This window comes from Suncus etruscus, chromosome 4 (assembly GCF_024139225.1).
Source record: "Suncus etruscus isolate mSunEtr1 chromosome 4, mSunEtr1.pri.cur, whole genome shotgun sequence".
NCBI lineage: Eukaryota > Metazoa > Chordata > Mammalia > Eulipotyphla > Soricidae > Suncus > Suncus etruscus.
This window is the reverse complement of record NC_064851.1, coordinates 70613448-70629822: the sequence shown is the minus strand read 5'-3', so window position 1 is coordinate 70629822 and position 16375 is coordinate 70613448. Positions and strand designations below refer to the sequence as shown.

The window sequence follows — 16375 nt, the reverse complement described above, 5'->3', positions numbered from 1 at the left end:
AATATGATTAAATAAAAAATTCTCATCGTGCCTGTTGTCTACAGTGAATTTATTATTATTTGAAATAATTTTTTGAGCATTCTTTCTGTGATCTATGGCCACATGTTTCTTTTTTATTTTCATCTTTAATGTATAAACTCAATATACATATGAGTGTTGCCTTTTTAAATTTGATTATCTTTTTTTTTTGTATTATAGATGCTTGTGACCACACCAGAAAAATGGGATGTTGTGACAAGAAAAAGTGTTGGGGATGTAGCTCTTTCCCAGATTGTAAAGCTTCTTATTCTTGATGAAGTTCATTTGTTGCATGAAGATAGGGGACCTGTATTAGAGAGCATCGTTGCTCGTACTCTACGGCAGGTAAGAGGTAGTTGTTTATAAAATTATTTGGAGGAATTTTTTTTGTTTTTAGACCACACCGAGCAGTTCTCAGAGCTAACTCCTGGCTCTGTGCTCAGGATTGCTCATGGCGGTGCTCTATAGACTCTATGGGATACTGGGATTGAAGTAGGGTCAGCTACATATGGGGCAAGTTCCTAAAACCTTACACTTGCTTTCCAATCTCATGTATACTTTTTAATGAAAAATATGTGTATATACCCACAATATATGTGGTACATAAAGCATTAAGGTTGAAAATTCTGAGGACTCAAAAATGCATAACTTTTTTTTTCATATTTAAATAATATTTATTTTTATTAATATCTTTATTTAAACACCTTGATTACAAATATGATTGTAGTTGGGTTTCAGTCATGTAAAAAACACTCCCCTTCACCAGTGCAACATTCCCACCACCAGTGTCCCAAATCTTCCTCCTCCCCACTGCACCCCCCCACCTGCACTCTAGACAGGCTTTCTACTTCCCTCATTCATTCACATTGTTATGATAGTTCTTAGTGTAGTTATTTCTCTAACTGCACTCACCTTTCTTTGTGGTGAGCTGGACCTTCCAACCCTCCTCTCTTTGTCTCTGAGAATTATTGCAAAAATATCTTTTATTTTTCTTAAAACCCATAGTCTATCTCTCTCCCTCTGACTTATTTCACTCAGCATAATAGATTCCATGTACATTCATGTATAGGAAAATTTCATGACTTCATCTCTCTTGACAGCTGCATAATATTCCATTGTATATATGTACCACAGTTTCTTTAGCCATTCATCTGTTGAAGGTCATCTTGGTTGTTTCCGGAATCTGGCTATTGCAAATAGTGCTGCTATGAATACAGTTGTGAGAAAGGTTTTTTGTATTGTATTTTTGTGTTCCTAGGGTATATTCCTTGGAGTGGTATAGCTGGATCGTATGGAAGCTCAATTTCCAGTTTTTGGAGGAATCACTATTTTGAAAAAAGATGAACATTTAGTATAAACATTAAGAATAATTTTAAGGGGCCACAGTGATAACACAGTGGTAGGGTGTTTTCCCTTGCACATGGCCGACCTGGGATGGACTTGGATTTGATCCCTTGAGTACCCATTTGGTCTCCTGAGCCTGCCAGGAGTGATTTCTGAGTGAAGTGCCAGGAGTAACTCTTAGGCGCTTCTGGATATGGCCCCAAAACCCAGAAATAAGTAAATAAATAAAAATTTAAAATAAAAAGAATAATTTTAAGAATGTACGTATTATAAAGTACAACATGAAAAAGCCTGAAAGTTCTATCATTGCTCTCCAGTTTCTCTCCTGCTACCTGAGTCTGTTCTACCGTAGATTTTACATATAATTCCTCAAAGGAAGATTTTAGGACATCATTTATATAGGTAATTTACACAAAAGATCATACCTTGATATGAGATTACTTTATTGCTTGATACTAATATAACATATTGGTGTTTTCCAGTCATCCATACCACTTTTATCTATCCAGTTGTATTTAAAGTGAGCCACACAGAAAGACTTTGGCTTCAACTGAAAGCATGTAAAAGATATGGACTTTCTTGTAATGTAAAAGATATGGACTTTCTTGTAATTACAGAATATTAGACAGCAAGCAAATACTATTAGGTCATTTGTAGAAAGTTAGGAGGTTTACATTAGATGCCTTACAGAAGAATTTGACCATTGCCTCTTTCTTGCCTAGCCAGGCCATTTGAGGAGAAAGAAGACTTATAGCCTGCTTTTAAAACTTTATATATATTATTTATATATACATACATATATATATCATACATATGCTTTTCTAATGCTTTATATATGCATTTTGAAGCAATCATAAATTTATAATTATTTTTCAAATTATAAATATATAATTGATTTTTTATTCAAAATTCATAAATATTCTAAGCTATATAGTAAATATATGTACTACATTTATAGAATTATATATCAAAGGTTTGAGTATATAGTATGATATATATGTTATATGTATATAAAATGGTCCCCCTTTTCAATAGGTTATACTTTACATGACCTCCAGTAGATGACTCAAACCATAAGAAATATGAACCCAGAGAAATGCAATTCTTTCTCCTATGCATATATACCTGCAATAAAATTTTATTTATAAATTAGATACAATGAAAAGTTTCAACAATAATAAAAATACCAGTTATAGGAATATGCTTTAACACAAGTTATGCAATGTGGTCTCTCCCCTTTCTTTTCTACTTTTTTCTTCCTATTCTCTCTTCATTCCACCTAATATGGTAGCAGGAGTAGTAATAGTAGTAGTAGTAGTAGTAGTAGTAGTAGTAGTAGTAGTAGTAGTAGTAGTGGTATGGTAGAAGTAGTAGTAGTAGTAGTGTTATTGTAGTGGTAGTCATAGTGGTGGTAGTAGTAGTGGTGGTGGTGGTGGTGGTGGTGGTGGTGGTGGTGGTGGTGGTGGTATGGTAGAAGTAGTAGTAGTAGCAGCAGCAGCTGCAATATTAGTAGTGGTATTTGAGTGCCAAACCCATCTATGCTCACTGGTAACTCCTACTGTTTAAGAATTATTTCAGGCAGCTACTCAGGGACTGTATATATGTGTTGCTTGCCTTTGAAACAAGGTTGGCTGCTAGCAAGCATCTTGTCTATGGCATTATTTTTGCAGCCTCCAAATATATTATTGTACCCAGTATTTCAGACTATGGTTATCCACAGGTAACTAAAACTATAGAAAAAGAAACTGCAATTTAGGGACCATGGCATTTTTGTTTGTTTTGGGGCCACACCCTGGTGACACTCAGAAGGTACTCCTGGCTATGTGCTCAGAAATCTCTCCTGGCTTGGGGGACCATATGGATGAATGGGGATTGAACTGTGGTCTGTCCTAGGTTAGTGTGTGCAAGACAAACAACCCTACCGTTTGCACCATTGCTCCGACCCTGACCATGGCATTATTTAACTTAATGTATAACAAGTAAATATATTTTTTTTCATGCTAGACAAGTCTTTATTTGTTTTGTTTTTTATAATTTTTTTATTTTGAATTATGAGAACAAAAGATGCAAAGAAAGAGGATAAGGTAAAGTTACAGTGGAAGGACAATCACGCATAACATAATTATCAGAAGAAGTCCCCTTGCTGATATCTTAACTTTGAACTTTCACCAAAGAAAGTTAAGATAAATAAAACAGAATCCATGTGCAATTACTTTGTCCCTCAAGTCCCCAGATTGTAGCACATTATAATATTTCTTAACAGCACACAAGGCAATCTAAAGCCATCAAACTTATGTAACTCCTTAAACATTAGAGGCATAGTATTTTTTACATTTCCATGTACATGCATATTAGCTTAAGTTAACCTCAAATTTTAAGTGGGTGCGTTTTAAGGATTAGAGTCAAAGGAGCACAGTAAAAACGGTGTTAGAGTGGCAATTGTTGTTTGCATAGGCCCACCAAAATATGAGAGGCATGGAAAGGAATAACCTTGGCCTAAATACAAAGAGATCCTACCCCTGAAGTTTCCTGGCATAAGACCAGCTCTAGGCCTCAGGAAAGTTATCGTTCGATCCAAGACTTTGTCTGTAGTGCCAACACACTTTTCACACAGTCTCTGTTGTTGGTCTCATGTTTCTGTATTAAAGATTCTGGAATCTGCATGTCCTACATTGAAGTCATGATGTGGAGTGCCTTCTTGTTTCACCTCACCATGAAAGGGCAATGCAGGAAGCCCTTTCCTGTAAGCAGGTTGTTGTTGTTAAGTCTTCTCAGTGTCGGGGCCGGGCGGTGGCGCTGGAGGTAAGGTGCCTGCCTTGCCTGCGCTAGCCTAGGACGGACCTCGGTTCGATCCCCCGGCGTCCCATATGGTCCCCCAAGAAGCCAGGAGCAACTTCCTAGCGCATAGCCAGGAGTAACCCCTGAGCGTCACAGGGTGTGGCCCAAAAACCAAAAACCAAAAAAAAAAAAAAAAAGTCTTCTCAGTGTTAAGGGAAGTCTCTTTTGAGCAGGACGATGTCTGAGCAGTGGTAGGGTCTTCCGTGGTAGAGGATTGCTTCCAGGTGATGTTATAGACAAACCTCACAATTAAGGGGCAATACAGCAAGCCCTGTCCAGTAAGCAGGTCTTTGTTCTTGTTGTCTTCTCAGTGTTAAGGGGTGTTTCTTTTGAGTAGATGTCAGAGCAGCTGTAGGGTCTTTCCTGGTACAGGAATGCCACCAGGTGATGTTATATACAACCTTGGATGTTTTGTAAATGTCTTCTGTAGATCAAGGGGTGAATGGAGAATGCCCATTCTTCTGAGGCCTGTGCCAGGTCTTTATGTCAATGTTCAGGGTGTAAGGTCTCATTGCACTACAAGATTTGTGTGTTCCCATTTTTATTAGATAAGAACTTATTGGTATGTATAGTATTTTTCCATGTTAGTGTGCCTACGCAAACAAGATATAAAGCCACGTGGTGCTATCAGATATATGGGGGCATAAGAACATTTCCAACAAGATCCATGACTTGGTTCAAACATAAGTATTAAACTGAGGGATTCTTTCACACCAAATTCCATATTGAGCAGTTCACAAAGAGAAGATAAAAAACATGGGGGGGGGGGGATCATCACTGTATAAGAAAGTATTCAGCAAAAGTTATAGCCGTCAAAGAAAACACCCATAAAATGTTGAAAAGATATGTGTCCTTTTTATGCCTTTTAAAATAGTTGGGTGGGTGTTAACTCTAGGGCACCACTTTGGTCTGTGACTTAGGACTCAACAGTACTTAAGTTAGAAAGGGTATAAAAGGAGTAATGATGATAGGAGTTAAAGAAGTTAAAGAGAAATATGAACTTATGAAGGGGTATGCAAAAGGGCAGAGTAAAAAATGGACATTCTGCATACATAAAAACATAATTCAATGATAGTGAGTACTATTAAAGTTTCTTGTGAGAGTACTATTAAAGTTTCTTGTGAGAGTACTATTACAGTTTCTTGTGAGAGTACTATTACAGTTTCTTGTGAGAGTACTATTAATGTTTCTTGTGAGAGTACTATTAATGTTTCTTGTGAGAGTACTATTAATGTTTCTTGTGAGAGTACTATTAATGTTTCTTGTGAGAGTACTATTAATGTTTCTTGTGAGAGTACTATTAATGTTTCTTGTGAGAGTACTATTAATGTTTCTTGTGAGAGTACTATTAATGTTTCTTGTGAGAGTACTATTAATGTTTCTTGTGAGAGTACTATTAATGTTTCTTGTGAGAGTACTATTAATGTTTCTTGTGAGAGTACTATTAATGTTTCTTGTGAGAGTACTATTAATGTTTCTTGTGAGAGTACTATTAATGTTCCTTGTGAGAGTACTATTAATGTTTCTTGTGAGAGTACTATTAATGTTTCTTGTGAGAGTACTATTAATGTTTCTTGAGAGTACTATTAATGTTTCTTGTGAGAGTACTATTAATGTTTCTTGTGAGAGTACTATTAATGTTTCTTGTGAGAGTACTATTAATGTTTCTTGTGAGAGTACTATTAATGTTTCTTGTGAGAGTACTATTAATGTTTCTTGTGAGAGTACTATTAATGTTTCTTGTGAGAGTACTATTAAAGTTTCTTGTGAGAGTACTATTAATGTTTCTTGTGAGAGTACTATTAATGTTTCTTGTGAGAGTACTATTACAGTTTCTTGTGAGAGTACTATTAATGTTTCTTGTGAGAGTACTATTACAGTTTCTTGTGAGAGTACTATTAATGTTTCTTGTGAGAGTACTATTACAGTTTCTTGTGAGAGTACTATTAATGTTTCTTGTGAGAGTACTATTAATGTTTCTTGTGAGAGTACTATTAATGTTTCTTGTGAGAGTACTATTAAAGTTTCTTGTGAGAGTACTATTAATGTTTCTTGTGAGAGTACTATTAATGTTTCTTGTGAGAGTACTATTAATGTTTCTTGTGAGAGTACTATTAATGTTTCTTGTGAGAGTACTATTAATGTTTCTTGTGAGAGTACTATTAATGTTTCTTGTGAGAGTACTATTACAGTTTCTTGTGAGAGTACTATTAATGTTTCTTGTGAGAGTACTATTAAAGTTTCTTGTGAGAGTACTATTAATGTTTCTTGTGAGAGTACTATTAATGTTTCTTGTGAGAGTACTATTAATGTTTCTTGTGAGAGTACTATTAATGTTTCTTGTGAGAGTACTATTAATGTTTCTTGTGAGAGTACTATTAATGTTTCTTGTGAGAGTACTATTAATGTTTCTTGTGAGAGTACTATTAATGTTTCTTGTGAGAGTACTATTAATGTTTCTTGTGAGAGTACTATTAATGTTTCTTGTGAGAGTACTATTAATGTTTCTTGTGAGAGTACTATTAATGTTTCTTGTGAGAGTACTATTAATGTTTCTTGTGAGAGTACTATTAATGTTTCTTGTGAGAGTACTATTAATGTTTCTTGTGAGAGTACTATTACAGTTTCTTGTGAGAGTACTATTAATGTTTCTTGTGAGAGTACTATTACAGTTTCTTGTGAGAGTACTATTAATGTTTCTTGTGAGAGTACTATTACAGTTTCTTGTGAGAGTACTATTAATGTTTCTTGTGAGAGTACTATTAATGTTTCTTGTGAGAGTACTATTAATGTTTCTTGTGAGAGTACTATTAAAGTTTCTTGTGAGAGTACTATTAATGTTTCTTGTGAGAGTACTATTAATGTTTCTTGTGAGAGTACTATTAATGTTTCTTGTGAGAGTACTATTAATGTTTCTTGTGAGAGTACTATTAATGTTTCTTGTGAGAGTACTATTAATGTTTCTTGTGAGAGTACTATTAATGTTTCTTGTGAGAGTACTATTAATGTTTCTTGTGAGAGTACTATTAATGTTTCTTGTGAGAGTACTATTAATGTTCCTTGTGAGAGTACTATTAATGTTTCTTGTGAGAGTACTATTAATGTTTCTTGTGAGAGTACTATTAATGTTTCTTGAGAGTACTATTAATGTTTCTTGTGAGAGTACTATTAATGTTTCTTGTGAGAGTACTATTAATGTTTCTTGTGAGAGTACTATTAATGTTTCTTGTGAGAGTACTATTAATGTTTCTTGTGAGAGTACTATTAATGTTTCTTGTGAGAGTACTATTAATGTTTCTTGTGAGAGTACTATTAAAGTTTCTTGTGAGAGTACTATTAATGTTTCTTGTGAGAGTACTATTAATGTTTCTTGTGAGAGTACTATTACAGTTTCTTGTGAGAGTACTATTAATGTTTCTTGTGAGAGTACTATTACAGTTTCTTGTGAGAGTACTATTAATGTTTCTTGTGAGAGTACTATTACAGTTTCTTGTGAGAGTACTATTAATGTTTCTTGTGAGAGTACTATTAATGTTTCTTGTGAGAGTACTATTAATGTTTCTTGTGAGAGTACTATTAAAGTTTCTTGTGAGAGTACTATTAATGTTTCTTGTGAGAGTACTATTAATGTTTCTTGTGAGAGTACTATTAATGTTTCTTGTGAGAGTACTATTAATGTTTCTTGTGAGAGTACTATTAATGTTTCTTGTGAGAGTACTATTAATGTTTCTTGTGAGAGTACTATTACAGTTTCTTGTGAGAGTACTATTAATGTTTCTTGTGAGAGTACTATTAAAGTTTCTTGTGAGAGTACTATTAATGTTTCTTGTGAGAGTACTATTAATGTTTCTTGTGAGAGTACTATTAATGTTTCTTGTGAGAGTACTATTAATGTTTCTTGTGAGAGTACTATTAATGTTTCTTGTGAGAGTACTATTAATGTTTCTTGTGAGAGTACTATTAATGTTTCTTGTGAGAGTACTATTAATGTTTCTTGTGAGAGTACTATTAATGTTTCTTGTGAGAGTACTATTAATGTTTCTTGTGAGAGTACTATTAATGTTTCTTGTGAGAGTACTATTAATGTTTCTTGTGAGAGTACTATTAATGTTTCTTGTGAGAGTACTATTAATGTTTCTTGTGAGAGTACTATTAATGTTTCTTGTGAGAGTACTATTACAGTTTCTTGTGAGAGTACTATTAATGTTTCTTGTGAGAGTACTATTACAGTTTCTTGTGAGAGTACTATTAATGTTTCTTGTGAGAGTACTATTAATGTTTCTTGTGAGAGTACTATTAATGTTTCTTGTGAGAGTACTATTAATGTTTCTTGTGAGAGTACTATTAATGTTTCTTGTGAGAGTACTATTAATGTTTCTTGTGAGAGTACTATTAATGTTTCTTGTGAGAGTACTATTAATGTTTCTTGTGAGAGTACTATTAATGTTTCTTGTGAGAGTACTATTAATGTTTCTTGTGAGAGTACTATTAAAGTTTCTTGTGAGAGTACTATTAATGTTTCTTGTGAGAGTACTATGTTTCTTGTGAGAGTACTATCGCCCCCGCGCGATTTTGAAAATGTAGACTGGACAGAGATTACCAGTGCCAGCCAAACCTCCTCCTGCTAGACTCCCGGCTCCCAGGAAGGAGAGATCCTTCAAGAAGCTGGGAGACCAGAAGCTCAGAGCCCCACCCAGACCCTCCCTAAGGAGCCGCATGGATGGTGGGGGAAGGCCTAGGGTACCTTCAAGCTCCACCAAGGGACCCAACTCACCGGCTTGCCCAGGCGTGTGGCCCGGGGAAGCCCTGGAGATCTGGAGCAAGGCGGCAGAGGGGTGCTGGGGTTACCCAAGTCCCGCACCCCCCCCTAGGCCTGGCCAAGCAGGCCTCCGGCATGGCGGGGGCCTGCCAAACCTCCTCCTGCTAGACTCCCGGCTCCCAGGAAGCAAGTAAATATATTATATATAATGTGTACATAAATAAAATCTCTTCCATTATGACTTTTCCATAAGATAGCCAAATTTCAGTTATATAATTTATTAATTCTATACTCAAAACCTTTGATGATTGTTCTAATGATAATTTTCTCAAGTGGATAAAACTATTGAAGCCTTGATATAAATTATAATTTTTAACTTCTGCATATTTTTAGTTACACAAAACAGTTTGTTCCTTCTCTTCTTCCTTACCAGAAACACTGACCTATTTAGAGGTAAGACTAATTAACTTAAGAAAGTATCTATTATATTGTTGATTGTGAAATTATCTTTCTGTCACTCCTCATTCTATATTCTATAAACCTACATTTAATGAATATGCCAAATTTTTGTTTGTTTGTGTTTCTGTGCCACACCCAGCTGTACTCAGGAATTGGTAGTTCTAGTTCTGTACTCAGGAATCTCTCATGCAGCCTGGGGGGAACATATGGGATGCTGGACTCAAACCTGGTTATCCATGTACAAGGCAAGCCCCCTATCCCTGTAATTGCTTAAGCCCCAGTTTCTTCTATGAAGTAATTTCTAATTCAGTACTCAAAATGAATTATATTTTTTGTATTTTCTTAGTAACCTCTTCCTTTATATGTTTTTAGCCTTATTGTAGCCTTCCTTATAGTTAGTTCTACTTAGTATTGAATCTTCAACTTTAAATCTCTCTATATCTTCATGCTATAAGTATTTATGTAATTCTTCTCAGATTTCTTATATATCATCTCTGTCATACAAAATTTTGTTATACAGCTGTTTCTCTGTTTGTTTTGTGATTACCATATATTCCCAGAAGATGGCATAGTTCAGTTACTTAAAAAAAAAATAGTATTCTCCTGTCACTTAGAAATGAGATAAGTGATTACAGAGGGAAGGGAGAAAAGTAGGATAATAATGGAATCTTTTCAAATGTAACCAAGTGAAACAAATAGAAAGAAAAAAATTGAGAGTATACAAGTAGATATTAAATGTGCAATAATAGAATTTAACTAGTTCTTAAAATCAGATCTAATTAAAAGAAAGAAACCTCTAACAAAAAATTATGTATAAATAAGAAAATCTAGGCCAGGGAGATACTACAGAAGCTTAGGCGCATGTCTTGAATGACAAAACCTGCTTTAGTCCCTGAAACACCCAGTTAGGTGCAGCATTGGAGGCCTCAGACACCAACCAGGTGTGATCCTTGATATTCTCAGCCCATCACTCAATCCTTTGTGTCTCACATGAACACAAAGTCAGATTGAATGGAAATAGTGTGGTCTCCTGAGCACTGCTTGAGAGACCCTCCTCCATAAAAGAAAATGAGAAATAAATGAACAAGTAAATAAACTTATGAATAAAGTCAGAAATGACAGAACTTTCTCAAACTGTTCAGAAATGTAAAAAGATGAGTATTCTGTGGACTATATTGAATTACACCTGAAAATGTGATTAGAGAATTACACATCTTGAATGTTCTTTAATACCGTATTTTCTGGCGTATAAGACGACTTTTGAAACAAACAAAAGTCAACCGAAAATTAGGGGTTGTCTTATATGCCGAGTATATCCCGAAAAATGTTTCAATATGCCGCTAAACGAAACAAACAAACAAAAAAATCAGGCCGCAGAGTTTCCAAATCTCTTTCTTGGGGGCTCCCAGAAAGTACTCAGGAGATCTGGGGGCCACTTCTGGCAAATCCCAGCTAACCGTGTTGGTGGTTCAGTGCTAGGGTCCAAGGATGGGGTGTTGTTGGGTTCATGTAGTGGGGGAGATTAACTGACGCCACCAGGGAATTGTCAGAAAAGGTGCCTATGATAAGGGACCAATCACTGCAAGGCTGCTCGGACCGCCTCTCTAACTCAGCCAATCCAAGCAGGCTTTTTATGCATGCAAATTAGACAATGTTCTGGACCCAAATCTACACTGTACAAAGCCTGCTCTGATTGGCCAGAATCAGAACTTTACAGTAACCTTTGAACCTTTGCTTGTTGTGATTGGCTCACTGTGGTACATTCAGTTGCAGCACAGGAACGTTCTGTCTGATACAGCGAATATAGGCCTAAACCTATGTTTTAACTGCAAAATTAGGTGGTCGTCTTATATTCCGGAAAGTACGGTAATATGAATTGAGTCTTTGGCATGCAGTTTCCTTTATTATTATCCTCTGATTTTCTTGCACATCTCTGTCACCACCTTCTCTATGCTTTCTCAGCTAACTGCCGTTGTACAGGCTGATTAGCTTACTGTGCCAACAACTGTTAACTTGATATGCCTTCCCCTGTTTAGCCAGGTTAAATTCTTTTTCCTCAGAATTTATTCAATGTCTAGAAGATGCAACTGTTGCTAGAATTTTTATTTAACAGTATTAACTTTATTTAACAGTATTTTTCTGGTTATTACAGCCAGACACTAAGCCCCTACTTTACTGGTACTATGCCTATTATTAAGAACCTAATCGTAATTGGTGGATTAATAATAAACTACTAATTATAATTAATCACCAATGCTTCTAACAGAATATTGTACTATCCCAGTTCAATTTATATTTACATATATACATATCTATATAATTTACATCCTGGTATAAGTTATCTTTATCAAATTATAAAATGGTAGTGTTTCTAACAGAATATTTTATTATCCCAACAAATATAAAAATATGACTTAATGTATCTTTTCCTAGATTTTGAATGTTTCATACAAAACTTTCCTTATATAACTGCTTGTTTATGGAATTATTTAAGTCCAAAATTCTTAACCAATTATTTGTTAGTAGCTTGGAAAGCTTGTTATGATGGAACATTTGTGCATCAGTTTCAGGAATTCATTTTTTTTCCTGTGATATGTTCAACTGTATGGCACTGTGACACAATAAAGGGAATAAGGATCTGGAGTGGTGTTGAAAGCCGTATAAGGCGTCTGCCTTGCTAGTGCTAGCCTAGGATGGACCACAGTTTGATTTCCCCGGCATCCCATAAGGTCCCATAAGGAGCGATTTCTGAGCACGTAGCCAGGAGTAACCCCTGAGTGTCACCGGGTGTGGCCTAAAAACCAAAAAACAAAACAAAAAAAAAAAGAAAGGAATAAAAATGTATGTGATAAAGGGGCCAGAGCAGTGGCACAGGGTGTAGGGCTTCTGCCTTGTGCACGCTAGCCTAAGATGGACCACAGTTCAATTCCCAGCATCCTATATGGTCCCACAAGCCAGGAGCGATTTTTGAGTGCATAGCCAGGAGTGATCCCTGAGTATAACCGGGTGTGACCCAAAAACCAAAAAAACAAACAAACAAACAAAAACAAAAACACTAGACAAAAAAATGTATGTTGTAAAAAAGTTATATATTGGGCCTGAGACATAGTGTAAAAGCTTTAGCCTTCAATATGGAGAGTCCAAAAAAAAAAAAAACTGGAAATTGAGCTCCCATCTGATCTAGAATGTACCACTCCTAGGGATGTACCCCAGGAACACAAAAAATACAATTTAAAAATCCCTTTCTCACACCTATATTCATTGCAGTGCTATATACAATAGCCAGACTCTGGAAACAACCAAGATGCCCTTCAACAGATGACTGGCTAAAGCAACTGTGGTACATAGGGGCCGGAGAGATAGCATGGAGGTAAGGCGTTTGCCTTTCATGCAGGAAATCATTGGTTCAAATCCCAGCGTCCCATATGGTCCCCCGTGCTTGCCAGGAGCAATTTCTGAGCCTGGAGCCGGGAATAACCCCTGAACACTGCCCGAAAACCACCAAAAAAAAAAAAAAAAAAAAAGGAAAAAGAAACTGTGGTACATATACACAAAGGAATATTATGCAGCTATCAGGAAAGATGAAGTTATGAAATTTTCCTGTAATTGGATGTACATGCAATCTATTATGCTGAGTGAAATAAGTTAGAGGGAGAGAGATAGACGCAGAATAGTCTCACTCATCTATGGGTTTTAAGAAAAATAAAAGACATTTTTACAATAATTCTCAGAGACAAAGAGAGTGGAGCTGGAAGGTCCAGTTCACCACATGAAGCTCAACACAGATTGGTGAGTGCAGTTAGGGAAATAACTACACTAATAACTATCATGACGATCTTAATGAGTGAGAATAGAATGCCTGTCTCAAATACAGGTAGGGTTTCGGAAGGAGGGAGGGGGGCCATTGGTAGTGGGAATGTTGCACTGGTGAAGGGGTGTTTTCTGTTTATGACTGAAACCTAACTACAATCATGTTGTAATCATGGTTTTTAAATATTTAAAAAAAAAATAGCTTTAACCTTACCTGGCAGCCAACCTGGGTTTGATTCCTAGCATCACATATGATTCACATATCACCTTCCAAGCACTGTCAGGAGTGATCTCACAGAACAGAATTAGGAGTACCCTTATGTGGCCCCAAAATTTAAAAAAGCAGTCAAATTATTGGTGAATTGCTTTATAAATAAATTATTGATTAAAGGGATGGAAAATGTGGATATCATAACAGGTTCCCAGAAATAAAAATGAATGTAGTTACATGAGTATAATTTTTTATTCTATATGTTACACATGGTTTTACATATTCAAGAATCATTTTAATATGGTGAATATTGGAAGCATCTTCCTCAAATATTTTAGTTTGTATTTTTTTAATTTAAAACTTAAATGAGTTGAAATTAATGTTCTTCAGAGTCAGATTATATTTTAACCCGTGAAGTTGCAAATTGGTAAATCTTATTTAAGACACATAATACTTTGTAATGTTACTTTGTAACATTTCTGTGGGGAAATAAAGTAGTAAATTTATCTTATTCAGGACATCTAATGAAATTAGAGTTTGCAATATTAAAATCTTCTATAATCCTAAATCATGCATTTCTTTCATGTTATTTTCATTACTATGCATTGATCTGTTTTTATTATGGAGTTAATTTTATTGTGAGTATACTTTGTATTTTTAAAATTTAAATTAGCGAAAGCCCAGTGGTCAAATGTATGCTCTTCATTAATTAAAATGTTCTAAACAGGTTGAATCCACGCAGAGTATGATAAGGATTCTTGGCCTTTCTGCAACTTTACCCAACTACCTTGATGTTGCTAAATTTTTACACGTTAATCCCTACATTGGACTTTTCTACTTTGATGGCCGTTTTCGACCAGTTCCACTTGGACAGACCTTTTTGGGGGTCAAAAGTTCAAATAAGGTAAATAAAAATTTTTAATGTTACTTTTCTTTGTAAGAATATTTGTGTAGATCAGTTGTAGAGTGTTTGTTCAGGGAATAGGGATTACAGAAGGCCCTTGCAGTATCAGTACTGATAAAACAGCCAAGATAAAAATCAAGCACAAGTCCTTGATTGACAATATGCAGTAGAGAAATTTCTCCTTCAAAAAGTTGTTTGTCTGAGTATGCACAGCTATTATCAAAGTGTTTTTTGTATTCTCAGATGTTAGTTTCACAAATCTATTTTGATATAATTTAAGTTCATTGTGAAATAATGTCTCATTTAACCAGCAATTTATATTTTATGCAATATTAATTATAAAATAGTACTTTCTATGCAGTTGAAAATGTTATCAGGTTAAAAGATTCTCCATTAACTTCCAGTGTTTTATAATTACCATATTAACTCTGAGTGTCTAGACAGGCACATTTTTAAAACTTTTCTAAGTTTTTTGATAGTACAGCAATGAAATTGGATTATCTAATTTTCTGCTGTTGTCACACACTGATCTATACACCTGAGGAGCTGGGCTACCTGGTATAACCCAGTGTGTGAATCATAAAAGGTACATGTTTTATCTCCTGAGCCACATCCCTGCCTTTCTTTTCTTTCTTTTCTTTTTTTTTTTTAATGAAACCAATAGTTTTTTTTTTTAATTAAGAAATATACTTAGAGAAATGTAAGAAGAGAGAAAGAAAGAGAGAGATAAATGTTGAAGAATGAACACTAGGTTTTTCAGACTGGAAAGGAAAAAAAGACAAAACTGATCAGATGTGAGACAATCATTATAAATAATACATTTAAATTAATTATTGAAAATATATGAAATCTCTTAATAAGTTAGGAATAAATATATCATTCTGTGTCTAGTAAAGGTACCATTAGTGAGTGTCATACTAATGTCACATGTTGGGAAATTAGTTCTGTTCTTTAAAGAAATTTGTTAATTTTTTAAAAAAACATATACTTTATATAATACTAGCAGTGAGTTATACATGATGTGTTATAGTTATAAATAACTGTCTATTAAAGTGTATTTTCAGCAGTTTTATTCTCAGCTGAAACATGCAGTTTGTAACCCTTAAAGTATTTCCCTTAAATACAATACAAGGTCATTGAATACAATTTTATTCTTTTGAGGATATGTCTTTTCTTCTGAAAAGGAATCCCTTGTAGGCTTTTCATAGTTTCATTTAGAAACACATAATGCAATTCAGTTACAATTCAGTGCATGGAAAAAAATATGGGAAAATGGTGTGCTTGATAAATCCACTTTGAAATAATGGCCCACAAGAACTAGTAGTTCACAATACACAATAATCTATTTTCTTTTCTTTGGAGATGTGTTGTTTTTTGTTTGTTTGTTTATAATCATGGATGAGAAGCTATTATTATCTTAGTTAGTCTCTGAAAGTTATAGAGGTTTCCAGAATTTTAAAATGTTGGCCTAATTTAAATAAAATTATAAATTGGTTAATTACATCTGAAATGACATTTTTATGCCTTTTAAAAATAAATGTTGATTAGAGAGTTAAACTGGTTGTATCTCATGTCTTCTTTTTGTTTTGTTTTTTTTGTTTTTTTTGTTTTGTTTTTTTTTTGTGGTTTTTGGGTCACACCCAGCAGTGCTCAGGGGTTATTCCTGGCTCCAGGCTCAGAAATTGCTCCTGGCTGGCACGGGGGACCATATGGGATGCCGGGATTTGAACCGATGACCTCCTGCATGAAAGGCAAACGCCTTACCTCCATGCTATCTCTCCGGCCCCTCATGTCTTCTTTTTAAGATTAGCCACTATACATATTTAGGTAGAAACTTTCTAACTACTATCAGGGAAATGAGTATCATTTTCCATTTCTCATTTCAAAAACTTGTTACTAAATTTAAAATAATCCAAAGAATATTGCCGTAATAGAATATCCACACTCTTTATAAATGGCAGAATCTGTTTTCTTTGATCTCAGCTTTGTATACTATAATGTCCTTCCAGTAGCATTTTTGTAACTAGTGAAT

General features: G+C 34.8%; 1 protein-coding gene across 1 annotated transcript in view; it reads left to right on the top strand.

Moving 5' to 3' along the window:
- The window catches only part of ASCC3 (activating signal cointegrator 1 complex subunit 3), a 329628-nt gene that overhangs the window by 115503 nt on the left and 197750 nt on the right, over nucleotides 1-16375 (top strand). Inside the window, exons 10-11 of the mRNA XM_049771320.1 lie at nucleotides 199-363; nucleotides 14167-14343. Coding sequence (XP_049627277.1) covers nucleotides 199-363; nucleotides 14167-14343 — 342 coding nt within the window. The remainder of the gene's footprint in view (nucleotides 1-198; nucleotides 364-14166; nucleotides 14344-16375) is intronic.